Consider the following 22,121-nt stretch of genomic DNA (forward strand, 5'->3'; position numbering starts at 1 on the left):
CGTGGCCGTTGGCCGTCGCAGCTGTGGCCTGGCCACGGAAGGCTCTTGTACATACGTCATCACGTCGTAACACATCATCAAGCGTCCGCTGCATGGACCATAATAAAGTCTGCCGCCAGTCAGAGTTTTAACAACAATGGACAACAACACAGAGAACACACCAACAGTTGAACTGCTTGACGCGATGTTTACCGTTTAATGGGAAAGAAGGCTCGTCGCCTTTATTATGTCCGTGGTCGTCGCATTGACTATACGTCATCCAGCTCAGGTTGCGTAGCCGTGCGTGTGCGCGTGTCGGCTCATTAGCATCTGTACCGTAGCGGCCCGTGCCGTAGCAGCACACCTCTCCCAAGTGGCCAAATTGGCCCGGCCTGACCAGACTGGCCACACTCACACTGGCAGATTTGAGCATGGTTAGGCCACGGCCACGGCCAGATGGCCTAGTGTGAGTGCACCCTTAGATAATAATCGGTTATGAACAAGAACACTTTAGAAGAAACACTTTATTTAAATAAGAAACACTGAACCACACATTTAAAAATACACACACACGCATCTAAAAATACACACACACGCACACCTAAAAATACACACACACACACACACACACACTCTCTCTCTCAGCTTTTGAGAGAATGGTGGAGAATCACATCTTCTCAACCATTCCGCCAACTTTGCCTCGCTCTCCTCATGCATCGCCTGCTCCCTGGCACTCTCCTCTTGGAAGGGGTGTCTGGGGTGGTGGAAGAGGTGCCTGGGGCGGAGGAGCATGAGGGAGAGGTGGGGGGGGGGCTGGTGGCAGTGGACTCAACAAATTATATGCCAGAACTGGTTGATATGGCCATATGTTATGTACAATATATAATAGCTATGTACACAATATAGTACTGCCAAAAAATACATTGATTAACCATGTAATATTACTAATATAATATAATATATTAGTATATATAATATTACTGATAGAATATTACTAATATAATATAATATATTAGTATAAATCTTATTTTTAACCTGGAGTCACTAGAACATGGAAGATCTGGATATCATACGACATGATATGCAGCCCGGTCTGCAGAGCCCGGTCGACGGCCGGGCTGCAGAGCCCGGTCGACGGCCGGGCTGCCGGCCGAGAACCGGGGTCGGGCGGCCCGCGAAAGTCGGCCTCGCGATCTTCCGCGAAAGTCGGCCGCGGACTTTCGCGATCTTCCGAGAGTCCACGGCCGGGCTTCGAAGCCCGCGGCCGGGCTGCAGAGTATAATTAATAAAATAATTACTAGTTAATTACAGAGAAAACACTTACATTTGGGTTTTTCCAATCCTGTCGCATCTTTTCGCCCTCCATCTTGTCTAGGATATTTCTTGATTTTCCGTTTTCAACACAACTGAAGCGCTTTGAGGGTGCCCATCGAAAATCTCAATTTTGAGGGGATGTTAGCCCTCCCCCTACCCCTTAAGCTACCTTTAAAATGGTATTGGGACATGGCTCCACGGCGCGTGAACGCGCAACAGCGAGGGTTAGGGCTGAGATTTTGAAGCGAGCCAAGTAATGGGATTCAACCTTAGTCCTATGCGTAAAACACATCGTATTCGCTCTTTGACGCCTTTTATTTGTTGAATCCATATTTATTATTGTTTACTGATTTCTTCCATATACGCTAGAGCACACAAACATGCATGAAATGTTGTGGAGAGAGGATCGGGCAGATGAAACGTCGGTTTCATGTCCTCCACGGCGAAATACGCCTCACCCCAGAGAGGGCAAGCACAGTAATCACTGTATGTGCCATTCTACACAACCTCTGCAAGCGGAGGAACATTCCACAGCCAGACGATGATGATGATTAGCCAGGCTAGATGATGATGATGATGGCGATCAACATGACAATGAATTTGGCCGTGTGGAACCGAGTGGACAGGCATTTAGGGATCACTTTGAAAACACATTTTAGGTAAACACCTTGGCACAAATCAGTCAACAGTTGGGTAGTTCATAACATTTATTTTCTTTTAAATTTTACGTATTTTTATTGTTTTCTTTATCTCTCTCTTGAACGTGCAGGCTACAACGTCATTATCGTGGTCTGCACAAAATTGTCATCATGCGTGTATTCTGCTAACTGCACTATAACTACTTAATAGGAATTCATTTCTAGCCTAGGCTATTTCCTTGTTTTTCGGTGATTCAGTGGGCTCGTCTGAACAACCAATCACCGAACTGACCGCCTCTAAACTCGTGCACGAGAATTGACGTAATCCATAGCAACGGCGCGTCACTCTTAGTTCACTCTTTGTGATTTATCCTTAGTAAGAGTAGGTCTCAGCGGCTTTGTGAATAACTTTTAAGAAAAAACTCCTACGTAAAATGTTTTAGCGCGAGTTAGGAGCACTCCTAGCGGTAAGATAAAATGCTTTGTGAATACGGCCCCTGTACGGCTTCATCAACCAGGATACACCAAAAATATCATGTACATACTATTGTTTATCATTATTATTTGTTTGATTTGATTAGAAAATGTACACACATTATCAACTGGCTATTTAACTGGCTAGCGATTCTTGCTCTACACCTTAAAGTGTGTGTGTGTGTGTGTGTGTGTGTGTGTGTGTGTGTGTGTGTGTGTGTGTGTGTGTGTGTGTGTGTGTGTGTGTGTGTGTGTGTGTGTGCGTGTGTGTTGTATATTTCTGTGTGTGTGTGTATGTGTGTGTTTGTTTTACCGGCACAGCAAAGAAGCCAGCCGCTACCGGTGCGTCTCGCTGTCCGGTGAACAGATCGTACGGTCCTCTAACGCCGGTACGCTTGCCCAGCAGGATGTCAACACTGCTCTTCAACACGTACGTGCAGGGACTCGGCCCACAGTACTGCGCGCGCACACAAACACAAACACACAAACACAAACACACACACACACAACACTTTTCACCACACGGATGGTGAAATACCCACTAGTGTGCTTATCTAGTGCATGTACTTGTGGGGCATGATAGTCTAGTGGGTATAGGAGGTTTGACCCCCAGTTGAAAGGTTCTGGGCTCGAACCCCAATGTCTGCTGACTCCTTGCTCCTTGAGCAAGGTGCATAACCCCTATCGGCTCAGTTATTATATGTTTTTATATAAAACAACATGTACTGTAAGATGCTTGGGATAAAAGTGACTGCTAAATGACAAATGCAGTAATAGTTACTTTGGTCTCCTCAGAGCAGCGCTTCCATCCAGAACTGTGTTTCATCAGAACGCCCCCGGCTGACCGTGCAGACATGGCCTCCAGAGCCGCCCCCGGGACCCCCCCTTTCCCATAGTTCCCGGGACCTGGGGTACAACTCTAGACACACAATACAGCGGTCGATTTTGAATGAAAATAATGAACATTTACATTGACTTCATTACTATATATTTCCTATATATTTGCAGACTACACACTTTTAGAAGTGCCATTTCTAATCAGTAACATGAATAGGTTAAACCGGGTACTGTACCGCCCTCTTTTCTGGACTGCAGTCCTACCTGTACCTCCCGGAACCTGCTGTCCAGACTGGCACAAACGCCCCGGGCACTACCTGGCCTCCTGGCTAGCTCCTTGATGAAGTCTGTGCTCTCATACGTTCCGGGACCAACTTTGGTTTTCTGTAGGATAAAGGCAAAGTGGCGGGGATGGGTGCTTTGGGACAGCGTTGACTGTAAATCTGTCCAAACTGTCAGCTGAACAAAGAGAGAAGGATCAAGAAGGTATCACTGAGCTTCTCATGACCCACCAGGAACTGTTTGTTTGACCAGGCCTCCCTGTAAAGGAAACGGGGCGTCCGTGCTTCCTTGGCCATCATCAGTTCTCTGTTCCAGCCTGGACTTTTGGCCCGCTGGGCCACTGCTCGTGCACTGAAGTCCCCACCGTGCACATCATACGCTACGGGACTGAGGCTTGTCATCTCCTTGAACATGATAAGCAAAAAGAGCATCCATGCATTTGATGGAAGCTCTTCTAAGCATGCTTATTCGATTGGGGAGGACTATTAGACCCATTTCAACTTCTCCTATATCCACTCAGTAGTAGCCCAAGCATATAAGACCTCAATGTTTTCTTATGTTTTGATTTCCCATTGACTGTTTTAAATTCAGTTCTCTCGTGTGGATTAGTTTTATGCAATTGTATTATTTAGCTATTCCTTTGCTAGCAGTTTAGGATACCTGTGTGGGTGGACAGTGTCCGACTATCCCGCTGATTAAGATGTGAACACTTCTTTATTGGAGATATAAGCCTTTCAGAGCCTTACCTTTCCCTCTCCCGTCTCACAAATGTTAAAAAAAATACTTGTCACCACGGCAACACCAACGCGAGTCGCGAACCCGAAATCCAATACCGCACATGCATCGCACGCGCATGGAAACCGATCAGCCGTCTGGTTACTGTCTGTTGACTCCGCCCACTATGACACCACTCATAGGAACCAGTGAAGCCACTGGAACTGTTGCTTCACGTTCCGAATTTGAACTGGAACTGGAAAAAAAAAAAACGGTAGGCAATGTGAGATGGAAGATTATTTGTGCGCATCGTGTTTTCTATTTTGCATCTATTTCTGTTCATTTTGTTTTGGATATAAAGACTCCTACAGTCCTTCAAATTTCAACAAAAGCGTCTCTAAACAAGGAGAAGGTTCTTGATGTGTGTTCTTTCCTTTTCCTTCATTGGTTTGCTCGGTTTCAATGTTGGTTGTAGGTAGGCCGACAAAGTTTTCTTCAAGTCAGATTTAAGAATATGACTTTGGAAATCCCTTTTTCTATGCAGCGTACTGTTGAGAGGGAAACACGGCTGAAGGGTGTCGTACAGTAGGCCTATGTACTTTTAGTTCAACTTTGAGGTAAATGCCATAGTTGCAGGCCTATATATTTAGCAAAGCAGAATGTAATTGAAATACAGGATAACCTACTGCAATTTAACACCCGTTCTTACCGGTCTAAAGTGGGTAGGTCAAGACAAGAGTAAAAAAAGATTGAGAACAATGCGGAAGTCGGCTGGTACCTCGCTGTAGTTTTGTATAGCCAACCTTTATGCATTCCCATTACGCGAATAGTGGAGTTGCGCCGATTTCTTCGTTTGAAGCTTTGTTTCACATAGCAGGCGTGGTGGACTTCTTTTGAACTGAAATGCATGCAGAAAAAAGCATTTTATATAGGCCTATATACTTTACTGTATTGTAACCTACACGTTTGACATGTGCATATTCGTTGCTGAAGAACTAAAGCCTACCACATTCGTCTCGTTAGGTACGACGCTGAAGTTGGCATCCGATTCGCAGCATCGATTCGGCAGCTATTCCACCTTAAATCGGTCCTGATTGAAAACCACTACACCTAGACTCTTCAAATCTGGACTAAATTATCATAGTAAGGCTATACATTATATAAAACATAGTTACAGATTTGTGAAACCCTTTTTCTATTTGTGGAAAATGCAATACAGGCTCATTTTAATGCTTTTTAGGGGTCCAGACTGCATTAGAACGGGTCCTGATTGAAAACCACTACACCTAGACTCTTCCAATCTGGACTAAATTATCACAGTGAGGCTATACATTATGTAAAACATAGTTTCAGATTTGTGAAACCTTTACCCTATTTGTGAAAATGCAATAAAGGCTCATTTGAATGCTTTTTAGGGGTCCAGACCGCATTAGAACTGATCCTGATTGAAAACCACTACACCTAGACTCTTCAAATCTGGACTAAATTATCACAGTGAGGCTATACATTATGTAAAACATAGTTTCAGATTTGTGAAACCTTTACCCTATTTGTGAAAATGCAATACAGGCTCATTTGAATGCTTTGAGCCTGCATGAGGCCTGAGCCCGCATCCTCACTCAGTGCGGCCCGCATCCTCACTCAGTCAGGCCCGCACATAATAAAAAAAAAAAGAATAATAATAATTGATCGAGTTACAGAAAACTCGGTCAAGAAAGATGAGAAGAATTCATAGAATTCAAAGGCAAACCCATGCGTCTAGTTTGCTTAGAAGCGATATCAGTCATTAAAGATATCCACTTAAGTAGCCACTACAACTACTACAACTGCTTGTTGGGTTGGAGTTCATTGAGTTGTTGCACTTAATGTTGGGCCACTGTTTTTCAGTTTTTGGTCATAAAAATACTGACCATTCATGTGGCTGTTTGAGCATGGAAAACATGAAATGAATGTATGTTGGTTCAATTAACATACCGTACATAGGTTATGATTCTGGATGATTTTTTAGGTAGTGGCCATCCCCAAAATGCACCAGAATACAGGAAATCATATCTACCAAATTCAAAATTGTGTAGCTTCTCTCAGCTCACGTTTAGTTGAAGTGTGCAGTCATGTGGCCCTCCGATGGTTATGATGAAAAATGTGGCCCTCTTTATCATGAAAGTTGCCCATCCCTGGTCTAGGTGTAGTGGTTTTCAATCAGGACCGATTTGAAGATTCTAGGTGGTTTTCAATCACGACCGTTTTAAGGTGGACCAGCAATTGCCGAATCGGATGCTGCGAATCGGATGCCAACTTCAGCGTCGTCCTGTAGGGGCAATTTGGAACAGACAGACCCCTCCACCGATCTCGTTTGCCTTTGAAGTAGCAAATCCCTAAGATGAATACTTTGCAGTGAATTTGTTTTGTGGGAATCACAGAACAATTAAAGTAAATTGTCTGTTGGCAACAATATATATATATATTTTTTTAAAAGGCCGCCATCATTGTGTCGAACTCATTATAGGAATGCATACATTGATTGTAAACTTCATATTTACGTATCTCCTTATTTTAGCCATCCACACATTTTACTGTCATCGGGATCTAAGTAGAGTGAGAAGGAAGGATGTCTACCGACTGGGAGCCCACCTACACTGTGAAGCTTGCTCAGCTCCTGCTGCTCTCCACCTACTGGGGCATGCAGATCTGGGTCACGTTCATATCAAGTGAGGACTGGACTTACACACGCCCTTGATGGTTTCCTTATGGTGATACCAGGACTCTTGGACCTTTACAAATAAGATTTTCATTTTGTAACCTCTGAAATAGTTAACTTTGTATGCTACTCGCTAGGGGGAAGGGGTTCAATCAGGATATTGATGATTTGATTGTGGATATTTATATCTGATACATGCATGGGTTATATATGTTAAAGGGAAATGAGCTATTTGGTTCAAGACAAAAACAACAACAATAAGCCCTCCTAACAGTTTGAATGAAATCTAAATATAAAAGGTTAGCTTAATAATTCATAAAAAGAAATACCTGACTTGTAGTGGGGATCAGCCAGGTCCTGAGGCAGCAGAGTCCCCAAACTGTCACCCACCATCACCAAGTTGAATGCTGCACGTTTACTGCCGGGAAACCAGACGAAAAGCAACTCACATCGTAATGGGTTCCCCCATGTGTATTTAAAACCCAGATTACAGGATAGCCATATGCATGAATACATGATTTTCCTCCCTGTACAAATTATTTTGAATACTGGGGTTGCTAATGTGTGTGTGTGTGTTTTGGCAGGCTTTGTGATGGACAACCACCTGAACAGACATACCTATGGGTTCATTCAGAGCCGCCTGGTCCCCTTCTATCTTCACCTGGGTTCAGGCTGCGCTTTCTTTAACCTCACCATCTACGCCATATATCACCCCAGCGACATGCTGACCGACAGGGAGTCTTTTCAGGTGTGTGGACGTATATAAGATGATGCACGATATGTGAAAACATGGGTGTTATTTTTTCTTATCATTAATTCGTTTTCGCAGATTTATTTATTCAAATATTCAAGTGAATCGTTGTGGATTTAAATGATCTCATGAGAAGCTTGGGGGTTAGGCATCTTGCTCAGGGGTGCCCACAGGTAGACAGTGTGCACCCAAATGTTTGCTGAACTAGGAACTTTCCGCTGGCCCAGAGACCACAGCCACATCAGACGACAGCCAGAGAAAGCATGCATAGCAGCCACCCTTAAAACTAGAAGACTATCCTCTTGCCCCCTTTGTGCTCTCCGGTTATTAACGATTAAATCCATCTTCCCTCAGATCTTCATCTTGTTCGTTTCAGTGACGGTGGCAGCGGTCAACGCCCAATGGTTTGGCCAGATGACCTCGGAGATCATGGCGGACATGCACCTGATCGAGCAATCATGCGGATTGGGCCAGGACATCGGCCAGTCGTCCAACCGTGAGGCGTACGCCAAGCTGTGCGAGACGGACATCAAATACAGACACCTCAGCAGCCGCCTGTGGCTGTATAGACTGCTGTCCTCCCTGTGTAACCTGTGCTGCATTGCGTGCAACTTCTGCAGTCTATCGTACATGGCGGAGAATCTGGTTACGTTGTAAAAGGGGCAAGACACGAGGCTGCTTTCTTTTAAAAGGGGGGTTGGATAAAAAACATATTTTGTATTTTCACGTCCTATCAAGGGGGTTTAATTTCTGTTTTTTTTCCATAGCCATGCTAAGGCCAACAGAAGCTGCTCTTCTTTTGAAAGGGCTCCAGGTTGTTACAAAAGGAATGAAGGCTTGCAGGTCTACCTGTGTCTCACCTTTCACCAGGAATATCTTTATTAAGAAATCTTAATCAAGAGGACCTTCTTACTATCTTATTCTATTTGTTTGTGTTCGTGCACCAATTCCCCCTTGCACTGCACCTTAAAAACAACCGGGGGTGGGGTGGGGGGGGGAGTCCTAAACACTCAAAGCACGTGTTTGACTACTATATCTCTCGACACAATGTGGTGGAACAAAGCAGCTTTTTGTCACTGCAGTTTCTCAGTTTTGTTTTCTTCAGTCTTTCGATGATAAGTGTTTTGTTTATTGGTGGTGAATATGAACCAATAATCGATCTGGTGATTGGTCTTCAATTACTAAGAGAATACTTGTATTATGGTTGCTAATTTACAAGGTACCTTTTTGTTGGTGAATTGTTTTACCGGAACGTATAAGCATCCCTACATTTCTGGGACCTATTTTTATGCACTCCCAGAACAGCTTTTTTTGATGGGATGGTTCACATCTTTTGATATCTGTACTTATTGGTTGTACCACTTTTCATGTGTTTTTAGGAAATGGGGAATTGGTGGGAATGCAGTGTGAGAAAGCAAGATGACTGAGGCTTCTCATCCCAGGTGGATACCTCATTGTACGGAAAACACTGACACCAAATAACTTTTAGGCAACAGAGGATTTCTAAATCTCTTTACTTATTGCTATTTATTTATTTTAATTTAAGACTGAAGATGTGGTATGGGCCATGCTGGCAATACAATGCAAAATAAACATTTTCACAACAAAAAAGGTTTTTAAATAGCTTGCGTGTGTGTGTGTATATTGTCATCGGAACACATTTTAATTTTCAGCCATTCCCACACATTAACACCTGTATGCCATAGGTGTTTGCCACAATAACACCTGTATGCCATAGGTGTTATTGTGTGGGAATGGCTGAAAAAGTATGTTGCAATGGCTGGATAAACTGGGCATGTCAATTGGTTTACGTGAGCCTGTTACTCATTCGATGACGGGCACAGATGGCCTATGTACAGAATGACCTAGTAGTCCCACTTGCGATGAATCTTTTAAGTCCTAACAATCCAAACAAAATGTTCTAAAGAAAGATCAGAAATTAATTTATTACATTCATGTCCTTTTAACGACATTCATAACACAATTTGGGTGTTTATGGAAAATTGTTGTACATAAAGATAATTACAAAACTTGGTTCTAAAATAAAATGTCAAATCAGCTGCAGATAGTTTAAGGTTGAAATTTTTATTTATGAAGTCAAAAGTATCTTAGCTTTGCATCTTCAAGCCTCACGTCCATAATTAATATGCAAGAGAACAGTGTCAATAACAATATCCTAAATAAAAAAAACTCATTCAGTTATGTCCTGAATCGCAAATGGCATTTGTAAAATGTTAACAGTTTTCACACTGACCTTTTAAAAAACAGTAATACCTTGAAAATTCATACTGATATTTCTTAGAAAAAAGCAATACAGCTTTAACAATCCCAAAACACTTTAGAGTGCAGTAAATAAAAACGAAGGCTCTGATGAAAAGACAAAAAACAATGTCCTCCCATCACAGAGACCAGTAACAGCCTGTGAGAGAATCAGTAACCACCAATCCATTGTAAACACCTAGAAAGCGCTTATCCCTACCAAAGGACATTTAAAAACAACATTTAAAGTCACAATCCTAACTTTTAAATGGGATATTAAAATCCTAAAACACCCTTTGGTAGAGTACTCACTGTCTATTTAACAGTACATTTACCAATTCAAATTACATTTAAAAGTCTATAAAGTTTAGAATCAAGAGAATCTAGCCATTGATATCCAGATCTGTTGTTCCGATTTGAAGGCATAGATTAAATCACATTCTTAGTAACCAGCTAACCATACTATACTATAAAGGAAAAGGAAGGATTGTGTCTTTAAATTAAAATATAATTTACTACTTACAGGCCTAACACCTATAAACATCTACATTTAAAGTAAAATTATCCAGCAGATTTCTCCTTTCCTCAGGAATATTTATTTTAGTTCAACTTGAACAGTTTCTGTTGGTCTAACGAGTCTATGAATGTCCGCTCCATTGACATCATTGTATTGTAAACATTGCAATGTAGTTTGAATGTCCCTTTATGCAACCACTTAAAAAAAAAACTGCCCGGAACACTACAATAAAAACAAAATAAATACTGTTTAAAAAGAAAACAAGAATACTGGACCAGGTTCAGGCTGGAAAAGGCCCCTAGAATTTAGGCTCATGAACTCCCATCGTTCCAGGTTGCCTTTTGTAATCTATGCAGCCAGAACAAAGCAATCCGAGAAATGACTGCCAGGCCTCATTTTTTTTCCACACTATTCAAGACACCCCATTTCTCCAAGTACCAGGAATGAGGTACTCAATAAATACAGAACCGTCCAGAAGAATACAATGTGTCTCCTTTGACCGTGTGTGTATCCAAGGTCTCTTGTCAAACTACAACCTTGCCCTTGATCTCCAGCTTGCTGAGGTCGATGGCCTTACTGGATTGCTCCTCTGTGAAGGTGATGTAGGAGTACACAAGGCTCCCCGAAATACTGGAACACAACACACACACATTGAGAGATTGTAGGCAGATCGATAGCAGCCTTTATAGTCCCTCTTAATTGGTGGTCAGAGTGAGGTCCGGTGAGGGGGAAAGAGCACAGAGAGCAGGTCATAAAAGCCGGGCTGGGTCTCTAACAAGAACCAGCATGCTCATTAGGAATTCCTCGTGCCATGATACGAGACATGGGCTACCTGCTGGATGGGTTGAAAATGGCCTGTTGCGCCTATGAACAACAGCTGCCTTCCTGGGAGATGTAGCTTAGAAAACCACAAAACAATGTGCACAACATTTGCCAGCTGTACGCTTGCTGGAGTTGTTTTAACATGCATGGGAAATTAAAAACGCAAGGCAAATTGAGAACTTTCAATACAGCGTTAATAAGACGAATCCAGCGATAACGCTATACCTGATATTCAAGCCGATGAAATTGGTCCACGAGAAGATGTAGTCCCCGCTGAACACCATTCCGATGTACGTCACAAGTATGTTCTTAAACAGACAGACAGACAAGGGGATCATCAAGAGACATGCATGCCGGGGCCACCTGATCCCCCGGATGACAAAACATTGTGCTTCAAAGCTCCTCATGGCCCCTGCTGCTCACCTTAATGCAGCCCACGATTGTGGTAGTCAGAGCAGAGTTATACTGCATACAAAGCACAGTGGAATACATCAGAACAAACCTACAGATACAAAAAGGTACAACTAATTAGAATGAAATGCATTAGAAAATCCTCACACCGGTCCAAATTACTGCCATTACATATTAATATAATAGGGATAATAGGGACATATTTTAATTTGTGTGTTTTAAATGTCATAACGTTTTGTTGCATTGGGTCACAAACATGTTTTGATTTGACATATTTGATCTCACACACACACTCACCCCATGATGCAGGAGAGGATGAACTGAGTGAGGAAGAGCCTGTCTGACCAACCGTCATATTCCATTGCCTGGGGAGAGATTGTCTGTCAGCTCAAAATACAGAACCAACGATCCGCCTGGATGGCCATCCATTGACAGAAGTTACTGCTATGCCAGCAAGTGGTAAAGGTACATGGGATTGGCAACCATGCTTTTATGATGACCTCAGCACAAAGAAGATCCCAGTCATAGAGATAAGCATCAGCCTAATCAGGACAGATGCAAAATAATGTCTTTAAATTTACATGTCTAGTATTGAAATTCTTTGCTCCATTAAAACACTACAATTCCATAAATCGTTTGGGTCATGCTACAAAATTTCAGTATGCAGCACACATCCAATTTAAGATGCGTTATATAAAAGGAAATCCCATTTACACTCTTGAAAAACCAATGATCCCGATATCTCAGCAGTGACGCATGCTTGATAACCCTGAGATATCGGAGCACCACAGAGCCTGCCAACATGTGATGGCACATGCTCTATCTGAAAATTGTTGAACAGAGAGAGGCATGGCTCAAAGCAGAAAGAACAGTCCCAACATGTTTGTGGTTTGCAATTTGTCTGAACTGCAGGGTATGAGGTGGATTATTAGAGGGAGCGCTTAATCGGAATGACGGTTTGGTGGTTGGCTAATAAACAAAAATATAATGAATGGCAATAGGCAAACGATTCTGAAAGATTTTACAATACACGTGTACAATTTCTTTTGCATAGGTGGGCCCGTTGGGATCATTCTCCAAACCCATTAAGTGTTAAAAACGCTACATTCTATGCCAATGGTGCTGTCTCAACAAATGTCCCAAATGTCTGTTAAAATAAGTAATCAAGAAGGCAGTAGTTGGTATATTAACAGGTGTTGAAGCAGGTCATAAACTGCAGGAGAGTGTATGAACTCTACTTTGCTGGATAATGGGAGCTTTGTATCTTCACTGCACCCCTCCCCTTCTTTCCTCCCTGGCCCTTCCCGTTCTAGGGTTTGGCAAAGCCTCAGCTCTGCCAACCCTGATCAACCAACGGCTGCTCTAAGAGCTTGCAGTGACGAAAATACACTTATAAATGTATTGAGAACCTACCAAAGGCCCTTTACCAGAAGGTTTGTCAACTTTAGGATTGTATTCAATTGAATGGGGGTACACGTTATTACAATGTAGGAAGGTAGGACGATTTAAAAAAAGCTTAATCTACAAGTAAACAAAAGAAGAAAGAGACTCTTAGCCAAAAACAAAACACAAACAAACAATACATTGCTTACCCTCTGAACATCTCCAGTCGCGTGGGCCAAGAGCAGTGTGGGAATAATCATAAATAATGCATTATAATATAATAAGCCATATTTTCCCAACTCCTGTGAAAGAGAGGTAAGAGAGAGAGAGGTAGGGCGGTGCCAGAAAGGGAATGGGACCAAAAGGGATGAGGTTTAGAGAACAGAACAGAGACCCTTATTCAAAGCAGGTCAAGAACATTCCTATTAAACTAGACTACAGATGTTTGCAGTCTGCCTACTGCATTACCACACCATCTCCAATCCAGCCAACATTTTTCTAGTTAACATCAGCCCGGTAGGTTTATAACCAATCACTCCTGCTCCCAACTTGCTCTAAGGGCGCACTCACACTAGCCCATCTGTACCGTGCCCAAGTCCGTTTCACACCTGTACTGTGCTCAAGTACAAAGACACTAAAGATACTGCCCTGGTACAACAAATACCGTCCATTTTTTAAACTTTAAACTACCGTCCATTTTTTAAATATCAACTAATGTCATGATATTCACCTGACAGATTCTATGTTCTGCTGTTAAGACGAGCGGTTGGCACTATGCATGCCCGCAGCCGCGAGGTTACACTCTCTCTTTCTCTGCATTATAATGTGTGTTGTTGTGGATTGCATGAGTTATAATATGCAACCAAATTCAGTGCATGTATTTGCGTGTTGTTAGGGGTCCATGGCTGGTTGGTGTCGAGGGCCTGTGGTCATGTTAATCCGTCCTTCTACCAACGTGAACCGCTTGCCGTCATGTTTATTGTTTAATGGGAAAGAAGGGTCGCATGGACTATAAGTCATCCAGCTCATGTTGCGTAGCCGTGCGGCGTGCGTGTGTCGGCTCATTAGCATCTGTACCGTGGCCTGAGCACACCTCTCCCAAATGTGCTCAGGCCACGGAATGGAGTACGGTTGGCGTGCTCACACTAGCCAAACGATCTAGACTTGAGCACGGTACAGGTGTGAAACGGACTTGGGCACGGTACAGATGGCCTAGTGTGAGTGCGCCCCTTAAATCCCCTGCAAGGTTCCCAGTCCCAACACACACACACACACACACACACCTTTATTTTTGTGTCTATTGGCGTTTCACTACTGACATAATTGTCTATATGTTGTGGACCTCGTCTATTGCCCTGCTGCAATCTGAGCAACACGGTTCCCATGTTAAATGACACTTGATCCCAGTGAAGGCTATTTGTCAAGCAAGGATCACAGAGGCAACAGGATAACACTAGGAATTATATCAGGGGGACAAGATGATGTATACTAATAATAATATTTGCTAACTAAATATATATACCCCTTAAAATTGTATTATAACATATGCAGAGGATTTGGATGCATATTCCTGATGACAGAGGTCCAATTGTATAAATTCAATAACAGCAGCCCGGTGCCAAAGAAAACCATTGACATACAATGGTGTCATTGACCAAGAAGTTGTGGTGCCACATACCTTGGAATCCAACTTCTGTTTGACATAGGCCCCGTTGATGGCGGTCAACACATCGTTCATGAGAATGAACGCATAACCTTCCAGGTCAAACGACAGGTCAGTACTACAGGCAACAGGGATCACAGAAAAACACTCAAAATACAAGGGATGTTTTACCCCCTCCAAAAAACTATTTAATTTAGCCTTGAGCATAAGTTCCTGAGCCACAGGGGTCTTAAAAACGTTTAAACCGGGATAGGAGAGAGGCATTTATCATGTCGCCCAATACCCTGCAGCACATATTTTTGAAAGTAGGATTAAAGGCTGGAACACAAATTTAATAGCCCTCACCTTGCAGCCACAAACGCCCCAAGGATCATTGTAAATACTGTCATCTGGACGGGTCTGGAGAATGTCTTTCTAGCAATGGCAACAAGGGGAAGGGCCAATTAAAGTGAATCTCATGATACAGGGATAGACTTCAATTACATTGAGTCTCATTTGATGAGAAAGTGAATAGAAGTACAGCCGAATGGTATTTATTAAACAGCATAGCTAGACTTACTTTAGCAGGAATATTTCAGCCATCATTGTAAATAAGATAGTGAATCTTCGGAGGACTGTGAACATCGGGAGGCTGGGGACAGAGAAGACCTTATTAGAATTGAGTAAATACATATTCCATTTAAAAAATATTGAATATTTTTGTGTGGCCTTCAGGTATAACCTTAATAATATCTTACTTTAGCCTTTTAGTTCCAAATAGTCCAGTGATTTGGTTTCCCACGTAAAGGAGAGGTAGAGGAAAAGTCTGTAAAAAGGATCGAATATAAAAGATTCAGATGCAGAGTGATGCTGACTATGTCAACTGAGCACTTATTGATCGTGTCAGTTAAATAATTAGGGGGAATTATTTTCATAACTGTTTTGGTACATTACACAAGAGACAATTTACGTAATATTTGAGTCACCTTGCCGGGTGTGCTTTCATCGAAGTCAGGGAAGCTGATCACCCTGAAAGCCTTGCCCCCCCATAGTACAACCACTGTCGCGAACATCTGCAGTTTCACAATATAACACAATTTGCTACATAGTCATGGTACACGTTAAATTATGACATTTTTAACGACGAACAAATAAAACGCATCTACTTACTTGTCCAATCCCGACACATATGGAAGATGGGAACCTGTTACGACAGTTGTATACATATTAGGTTACTGCTTTAACAGAGTAAAGTCAAAAAAGTAAATGCACGATCGGAGAGAACTGTGGGATATGTGTAAGTTAACGTCACTGCTACTCTCACTATTGCCTACTATAAATAAAGCGCCATATTAAGATCCAGCACCGCATCCTCAAACTAATCAGAACAGCTCAAAGTTAGTAGTAGCCCTGCTAGCCCCCGCTATCCAACTAGGCTAGCTAACGGGATACTTTACAAGTAGGACCAATACACGAGGCGCACCAAAACCACTCTTACCCATAGTTAGTGAGGACACTTTTGTTCACCACGACGATGAGAAATGAGCTGATGCCGTAAAATCCAGCAGCCAACAGCTTTACAAAGAGTTCCGATTTGTCCGCCATCCCCAACATACATTCATCCCTACCTCCGTGCCTCTTCTGTCCCGTCCATCACTGAGCGCGAGCTACGTACTACGGCTCTCTGACGTCGCGCTACTTCCGCCCAGGCTGCAATAAACAAATACAAGACTTATACTTATTGTACATTAAAACACATTATTTGCCTATAACTTGCAATTACTTTTAACCTACAAATATGATACTGCATTGACAAATATTTAACGACGAATACATCCAATGTGTATTGAACGGAACACGCGTTTACATCAATGATATACCTGAATTGATGATAGGCAATTTTAAAGAAAGATACAATCCCCATGGTGGAATCATGAGAAATTTACAGAAGCTGTTTAAAGACAGAAACAGAGCTTTTAAAATGTTGCGTATAACACTTACAATGGATAAACTTATGGACTATCAAAGAAAAAAGGCTTTGGCCAGGAAAGTTATCAAGTAAGCAAAAACGGAATCTTGGAGGCAATTCTGTTCAACAATTTGAAGGGAAACTACACTGAATGACATGTGGACGATGGTTAAACAAAATTATAGGTACATATAAACTCCCACTTTAATCAGATGTGGAAAAAGCCAACTTGCTTGGATACGAATTTGCAGAGATTCATAAAGGTGGCCATATGGATGATTGTTTTAAGAAAAGAAAGGAAGAGATTCTGAAAGATAACAAAGACATTCTGAATTCCAGAGAGGGAAACATATCAATATTAGATACTGAATTTAATTTATCAGAATTTAAAAGGGTTTTAGGTAATACAGGATACTCTTCTCCAGGATGTGATAACATATGTTATGTCATGATTAGAACTTTACCTTTTCTTAAACTATTCAATAAGATATGGAATGAGGGTAAACTACCAAAAATCTGGAAAAGTGTAACTATTATTCCATTTCCTAAGCCAGGAAAGGATGCTAGCAACCCAGAAAACGAATGAAAAAAATTGTAGTGGCGCGACTAAATGACTTTCTTGAATATAAATGTCCACCCAAATAATATCACAAAGGGTTCAGGAAAAGCAAATCAACTACAGACAAAGTAAGTAAAACTCAGCAATGAAATAGAGAAGACGCTAGTTATGGGGATCATGGTGGGTGTTTTTAGATATTGAAAAAGCTTATGACACAATGTGGAAATATAGGGTCTGTTAATGAAATGGGAATCAGTGGGAGTATGTATAATTATACGAAACTTTCTGTCACAACGTACAATAAGAGTCAAAGTTGGTAGGCCTAATGGAATGAATAAGGAGTTTATGGTTGAAAGTTTAATTCCTCAAGGGACTGCCACTAGTCCCATATTATTCAATATTATGGTTAATGTTTGAAAAAATAGGAGAAAGGAATGAAGGGTTTTCTATGCAGGTGATGCTGTCATCTGGAAAACAGGACGAAACATAACATATACCTCAGCTATTCAAAAAGATCTACAAGTATTAGAACAAAGGGGTATTGATTGGGGGTTTAAGTTTTACATACCTAAAACAAAGATTATTTTCTTTACCAGAAGGTTACAGAAAGTTGCAAAATGATGTTGCAGTACAATCAATCAATTGAAAGAGTGAAGACATTTAACTACTTAGGAATGTGGTTAGATGAAAGAATTACATGGAAACATCATTTAGTGCACATTGAAACAAAATCTAAAAAAGGTGCTAAATCTAATGAGGATGATCACTGGTCAATGTTGGGGCGCAGACAGACAGTCTCTGATGTATAGATATAGAGCGTTAATAAGATCTACCATAGACTATGCTGTGTAGTTTATAGTTCAGCATGCAAAACCTCTTTAAGAAAACTTAGAGGATTCAATTCAAAGCTATAAGAATTGCTTTAGGAGCTACTAAAACTACCCCAACAAGTGCTTTATTAATAGAAGCAGAATAATCTACAGTTAGACTAAGTTGTCCCTAACTTACTGGGTAAGGTTGGTAGGAAGTATTAATAACCCTGAAATCCCAGTTCTGAATGATTGCTGGGAATATTCCAAACAAAATCAAAAGGGTTTGGTTTGAGCATCAACAGTATAGCAGAACAATATGGAATTAAAGAACTGAATTTAGCCCTTCATTGGTATTAAGTGCTGTTCCCCCCTGGATTCTTCCATCAGCAGAAATTAAAGGTTGGGTACGGAATTTGCTTTTTTGGCCATTTTTGCAAAATTACTTGAAATCCTTATCATAACCCGCTTACAGCCACTGAGTTAGAAGTACTGACATGAAAATTAAACAAGTCAATCATCTGTGGAACGGGCAGGGCTCGAAAAACTCCAGCCAATCATTTGGATTGCCACCTCGTTGCATTGGACAGTAAGTACGTCAATCAAACGGTCGTACTGCACTCCCCCTCCCCCGCGCCCCGCGCGCGACCCCTTCGTGCAGTACTCGATACCCAGAGCTCGTGACCCAGAGCAAGCTCCTGTTTGTTGTTATCCTGCGGTAGCTACTGGAACTAGTTAATCCACATTTGGACCTAGCAGTAGAAGACAATTTCCATGGCAGACAAGACGCCACCATCCCCACCACCACCACCACCAGCAAAGAGAAGGAAAACTCTTTTTCAGAGAGTAATTGATAATAAAAACGCTGAAAGAGAAAAACTGAAATCAAAAATAATCCTAGGCGCTGCTTTCGAACGTTGGCGGCAACTGAAGGACGATAAGGGTCTAAAAACCGATGCTTGTGTGGCGGTTGACCTAGTTTCAAATTTTATACCGTTTATACTCGGTAATACCGGTGTTGAGACGAGTGTATTACTCGGTGTGAAAATGTCCACACCGCGGCAACCCTAGTGAAAACCAGGACTTCCAATACAATTATATGAAACAAACATACATTTTCTAAAAATAGTAATGATTTATGTGACCGTTTAATGTTTATAACATCTGGTGCAACCATAGCCGCGAGAACGTATTCTCAGCAGGGGGTGCTGGAAAAAAAAACCCGGCCTGCACTATACTCGCAACTCGTCACATTGATAAAAAAAAAAGATATATAGCAGCGCAGCTCAATTACACCAGTGCATGCGCGCACAGTTGAAAATCGATCGTTGTGTTCACTTCCTTCACACCATGGTTCACATCCAGCTGCTCAGAGAACAAGTTTAGCGCACCACCGCTACCCTCACACTTTTTCATATAACCTTTTTTCAGCACTAGGTCTTATGAGCATTAAATAAATGCTGCGTCTCAACATGCCTTGGACAGCAGCGAGGATGACTCGCTTTGCCACGGGCCGAAACAGTTCGGAGCGACCACAGCCAGAGCGAACACAGCGGGGCAGAGGAGTGTCAGGAAGTCTTTGGTGTACACATCAGTACGGCCTATTTGCACTACTGTTTAGTGGCAATGCAGTGTTTTATTCTATGCCTTTTTATTTTCGTATATTATTTCAATTAATACCATTTATTTATTCATGAAATCAAGATCTGGTCTTCAAATCTTTTTTCCATATATAGGTCGTCTTACAATGGGGTTTGTGTTTATATTCGGACCAATACGGTACAGCGGGCGCTCACATGACGTTAAGCATTTCCTGGTGCATAATGTGACGCTTCAGAACCTAAAATCCCGTTTCTCCCCGTTGACACGACAACACATAACCGGCGTTTTCAGAAATCTCCACTTTGGCCGGAGTTTTTAGAAATGATCGTTTTCTGTGATAAGACAGGGCCTCGGACAGGGGGTGTTGCAGCACCCCCAGCACCCCTACTTCCCGCGGTACTGGGTGCAACTTACAGCTGAATTTAGTGCCATGTTGTTAAACGAAAACCTACGCTAGCCTGGCTCGCTCTCGCGCATCTCTGTTCGCGCTCGTGCATGATTGCGCGTCCAGGTACTTGGAATGGGTGGAGTCAGAGTCAGCGTTGAAGGAGAGGGGGTAGGACCATTTGAGTTGTGCATTTTCAAAATCTGCTGGCGTTTCGCAAATCGCGTACCCAACCTTTAACTGTGAGTTATTGGAAGTAAAGAAAGAGTATCCAAATGAACAAAGTTTTGCAGCATATGGCCAGAAAACATCTTTCTATGGATATGTTAAAATATACACAGATGGATCAAAAGATCCACAAAATGGGCACTGGGATATATATTCCAGAATTTAACAAAATATATGGTTATAGGTTAAATCATTTTCTATCTGTATATTCTATTAAGATGACTGGGATAATAATAGCTCTTAGGTGGATTGAAGAGGTTAAGCCATTGAGAACTGTTATATGTACAGATTCCATGGCAGCTTTACATAGCCTTGACACAGGTCATTTATCAAGGGAAGAGTTGGTTATTGAAATTAGACATTTATTATTACAAATCAGAAACCTTGGAATCATTATTCAATTTTGTTGGGTTCCAGCTCATATGGGCATTAAAGTAAATGAAGAGGCTGATAAAATTGCGAAAAAACATATTCTGGAAAATAAATATCTAGGAATTAATGTTCCAATGGGGAAGGGTGAAGCCAATTCCATAATTAAATCTGTAATCATACAAAATTGGCAAAGGGAACGGGAAGAATAACTTAATGCTAGACACTACCATAAAGTACAGATGACTCTGCCAGGGAAAATGGTTAATTCAATAAGCTTAAAGGGACACTTCACCCATTTGTATTGAGATTTTGGTGCGTTCACATCGCTGGAAATTATGGGGAAAACATTTTCGCGACGTCGAAAAGTTCTCGTGAACTACACCTCATGACGCTCTTATGATTCTACTTCCGTTCGGCAACTGGGGCCAACAACTTATTTGTGATCACTGGTGAGCCGTCTCGGTATCACCAGGACGATGAACGCACCTTTTGTATCGCTAGAAACCCAGTCATATTTTTCCCTAATTTTCCCCTGAGACAGGAGAGATCCGTATCTACCTCGAACACTTCCTGCTTTAAATGACGTAAAATTAGGATTTTATCGTCATTTAAAGCAGGAAGTGTAAGCTCTAAACGCTCTAAAAAACTACAAGCACATTACAGATCAGTGCTAGTGGTAGGAACTTCTGTATGCGAGTACACCGGTGTGAATTTGCGCTACGGTATGGATTTTTGACGTTACCGTGTGACCGGTAGATCACACGATCACGAAAGAAGCAATGATGTAGTAAACTACCAGAGACGCAGTAATTTATTCATAATATCATCCGGCGCACACAGCTTTTGGACGTGTTCTATATGATATTCTAGAACACTCCGGGAGCCCCCAGATTGATATGCTGAGCAAATGCGAATCAATCCATTTGGCGGAGTCGGGTTAGGGATTTTGCCCAATATCCCGAGATAGCGAACAGATCAATTTGCGCCATCTTAGGAGGTTCACGTGTAGCATATAATAAATAATAATATAAATTATATTCGATAAATATCGATATATTATATAATATTATTAAGATATAGAGCTCCAGGACACCCGCCGGAGAACCCGGAGTGTTCCAGAATATTTAGAGAACAAAAGCTCTGTGCGTCTCCGGATGATATTATGAATCCGAGCAATTGTGATACATCCACTGTAAACACTAGCGCATGGTACAGTGGCCGCAAGCTGATCAGGGCCACACCCCCACCCCCCACCTTGACCCGCCTCTAAAAACAGCACTTTTGTGGAAAGCTCATTGTGGGACTGGCTCGTAGTGGGCTGTAAATCTGCACAAGGCTGAATTTCTTGATTGTCTTTAGTACTGTATTAGGGGCCCACTAACACCTATGTAAAATAATCCATAAAGTAGCATGGCATGAGACCTTTAAGTGTGAATTAAGAATGTTACAGTGGTATGTGTAATGTTATATGTAAAA

At 41.8% G+C, this 22,121-nt stretch overlaps 3 protein-coding genes across 6 annotated transcripts in view; 1 reads left to right on the forward strand and 2 right to left on the reverse strand.

The window, feature by feature from the left end:
* Positions 1 to 4,406, reverse strand: part of LOC115555024 (lymphocyte expansion molecule) — a 7,229-nt gene extending 2,823 nt beyond the window's left edge. Inside the window, exons 1-5 of one of the 3 annotated variants that reach the window (XM_030371705.1) lie at positions 4,271 to 4,406; positions 3,755 to 3,928; positions 3,507 to 3,626; positions 3,187 to 3,324; positions 2,719 to 2,862 (exon numbers count right to left, since the gene is read on the reverse strand). In XM_030371705.1, the coding sequence (XP_030227565.1) occupies positions 2,719 to 2,862; positions 3,187 to 3,324; positions 3,507 to 3,626; positions 3,755 to 3,925 (573 nt within the window). In that variant the 5' untranslated portion in view covers positions 3,926 to 3,928; positions 4,271 to 4,406. Of the gene's footprint in view, positions 1 to 2,718; positions 2,863 to 3,186; positions 3,325 to 3,506; positions 3,627 to 3,754 lie in introns of all 3 variants that reach the window. The other 2 variants (XM_030371704.1, XM_030371706.1) reach the window with 2 other exon arrangements.
* si:ch211-121a2.4 (transmembrane protein 205) lies at positions 4,382 to 10,724 on the forward strand. 2 transcript variants are annotated; one of them, XM_030371708.1, is made up of 4 exons: positions 4,382 to 4,512; positions 6,796 to 6,946; positions 7,521 to 7,684; positions 8,042 to 10,724. In XM_030371708.1, the coding sequence occupies exons 2-4, from the start codon at positions 6,847 to 6,849 to the stop codon at positions 8,342 to 8,344; spliced, it is 567 nt and encodes a 188-aa protein (XP_030227568.1). In that variant the 5' UTR covers positions 4,382 to 4,512; positions 6,796 to 6,846; the 3' UTR covers positions 8,345 to 10,724. The 2 variants fall into 2 exon arrangements, with proteins under 2 accessions (XP_030227568.1, XP_030227569.1); XM_030371709.1 differs by lacking the exon at positions 6,796 to 6,946 and having other exon boundaries at positions 4,432 to 4,512.
* On the reverse strand, positions 9,615 to 16,401 carry LOC115555025 (UDP-glucuronic acid/UDP-N-acetylgalactosamine transporter). Its single transcript, XM_030371707.1, has 12 exons — positions 16,220 to 16,401; positions 15,892 to 15,925; positions 15,708 to 15,794; positions 15,480 to 15,547; positions 15,302 to 15,373; positions 15,088 to 15,156; positions 14,758 to 14,860; positions 13,289 to 13,381; positions 11,994 to 12,061; positions 11,709 to 11,787; positions 11,511 to 11,593; positions 9,615 to 11,093 (listed from the first exon to the last, which is right to left on the reverse strand). The coding sequence occupies exons 1-12, from the start codon at positions 16,333 to 16,335 to the stop codon at positions 10,988 to 10,990; spliced, it is 978 nt and encodes a 325-aa protein (XP_030227567.1). The 5' UTR covers positions 16,336 to 16,401; the 3' UTR covers positions 9,615 to 10,987.
* Positions 16,402 to 22,121: the final 5,720 nt, after the last annotated feature.

The sequence above is a fragment of the Gadus morhua genome, chromosome 12 (assembly GCF_902167405.1).
Source record: "Gadus morhua chromosome 12, gadMor3.0, whole genome shotgun sequence".
Classification (NCBI taxonomy): domain Eukaryota; kingdom Metazoa; phylum Chordata; class Actinopteri; order Gadiformes; family Gadidae; genus Gadus; species Gadus morhua.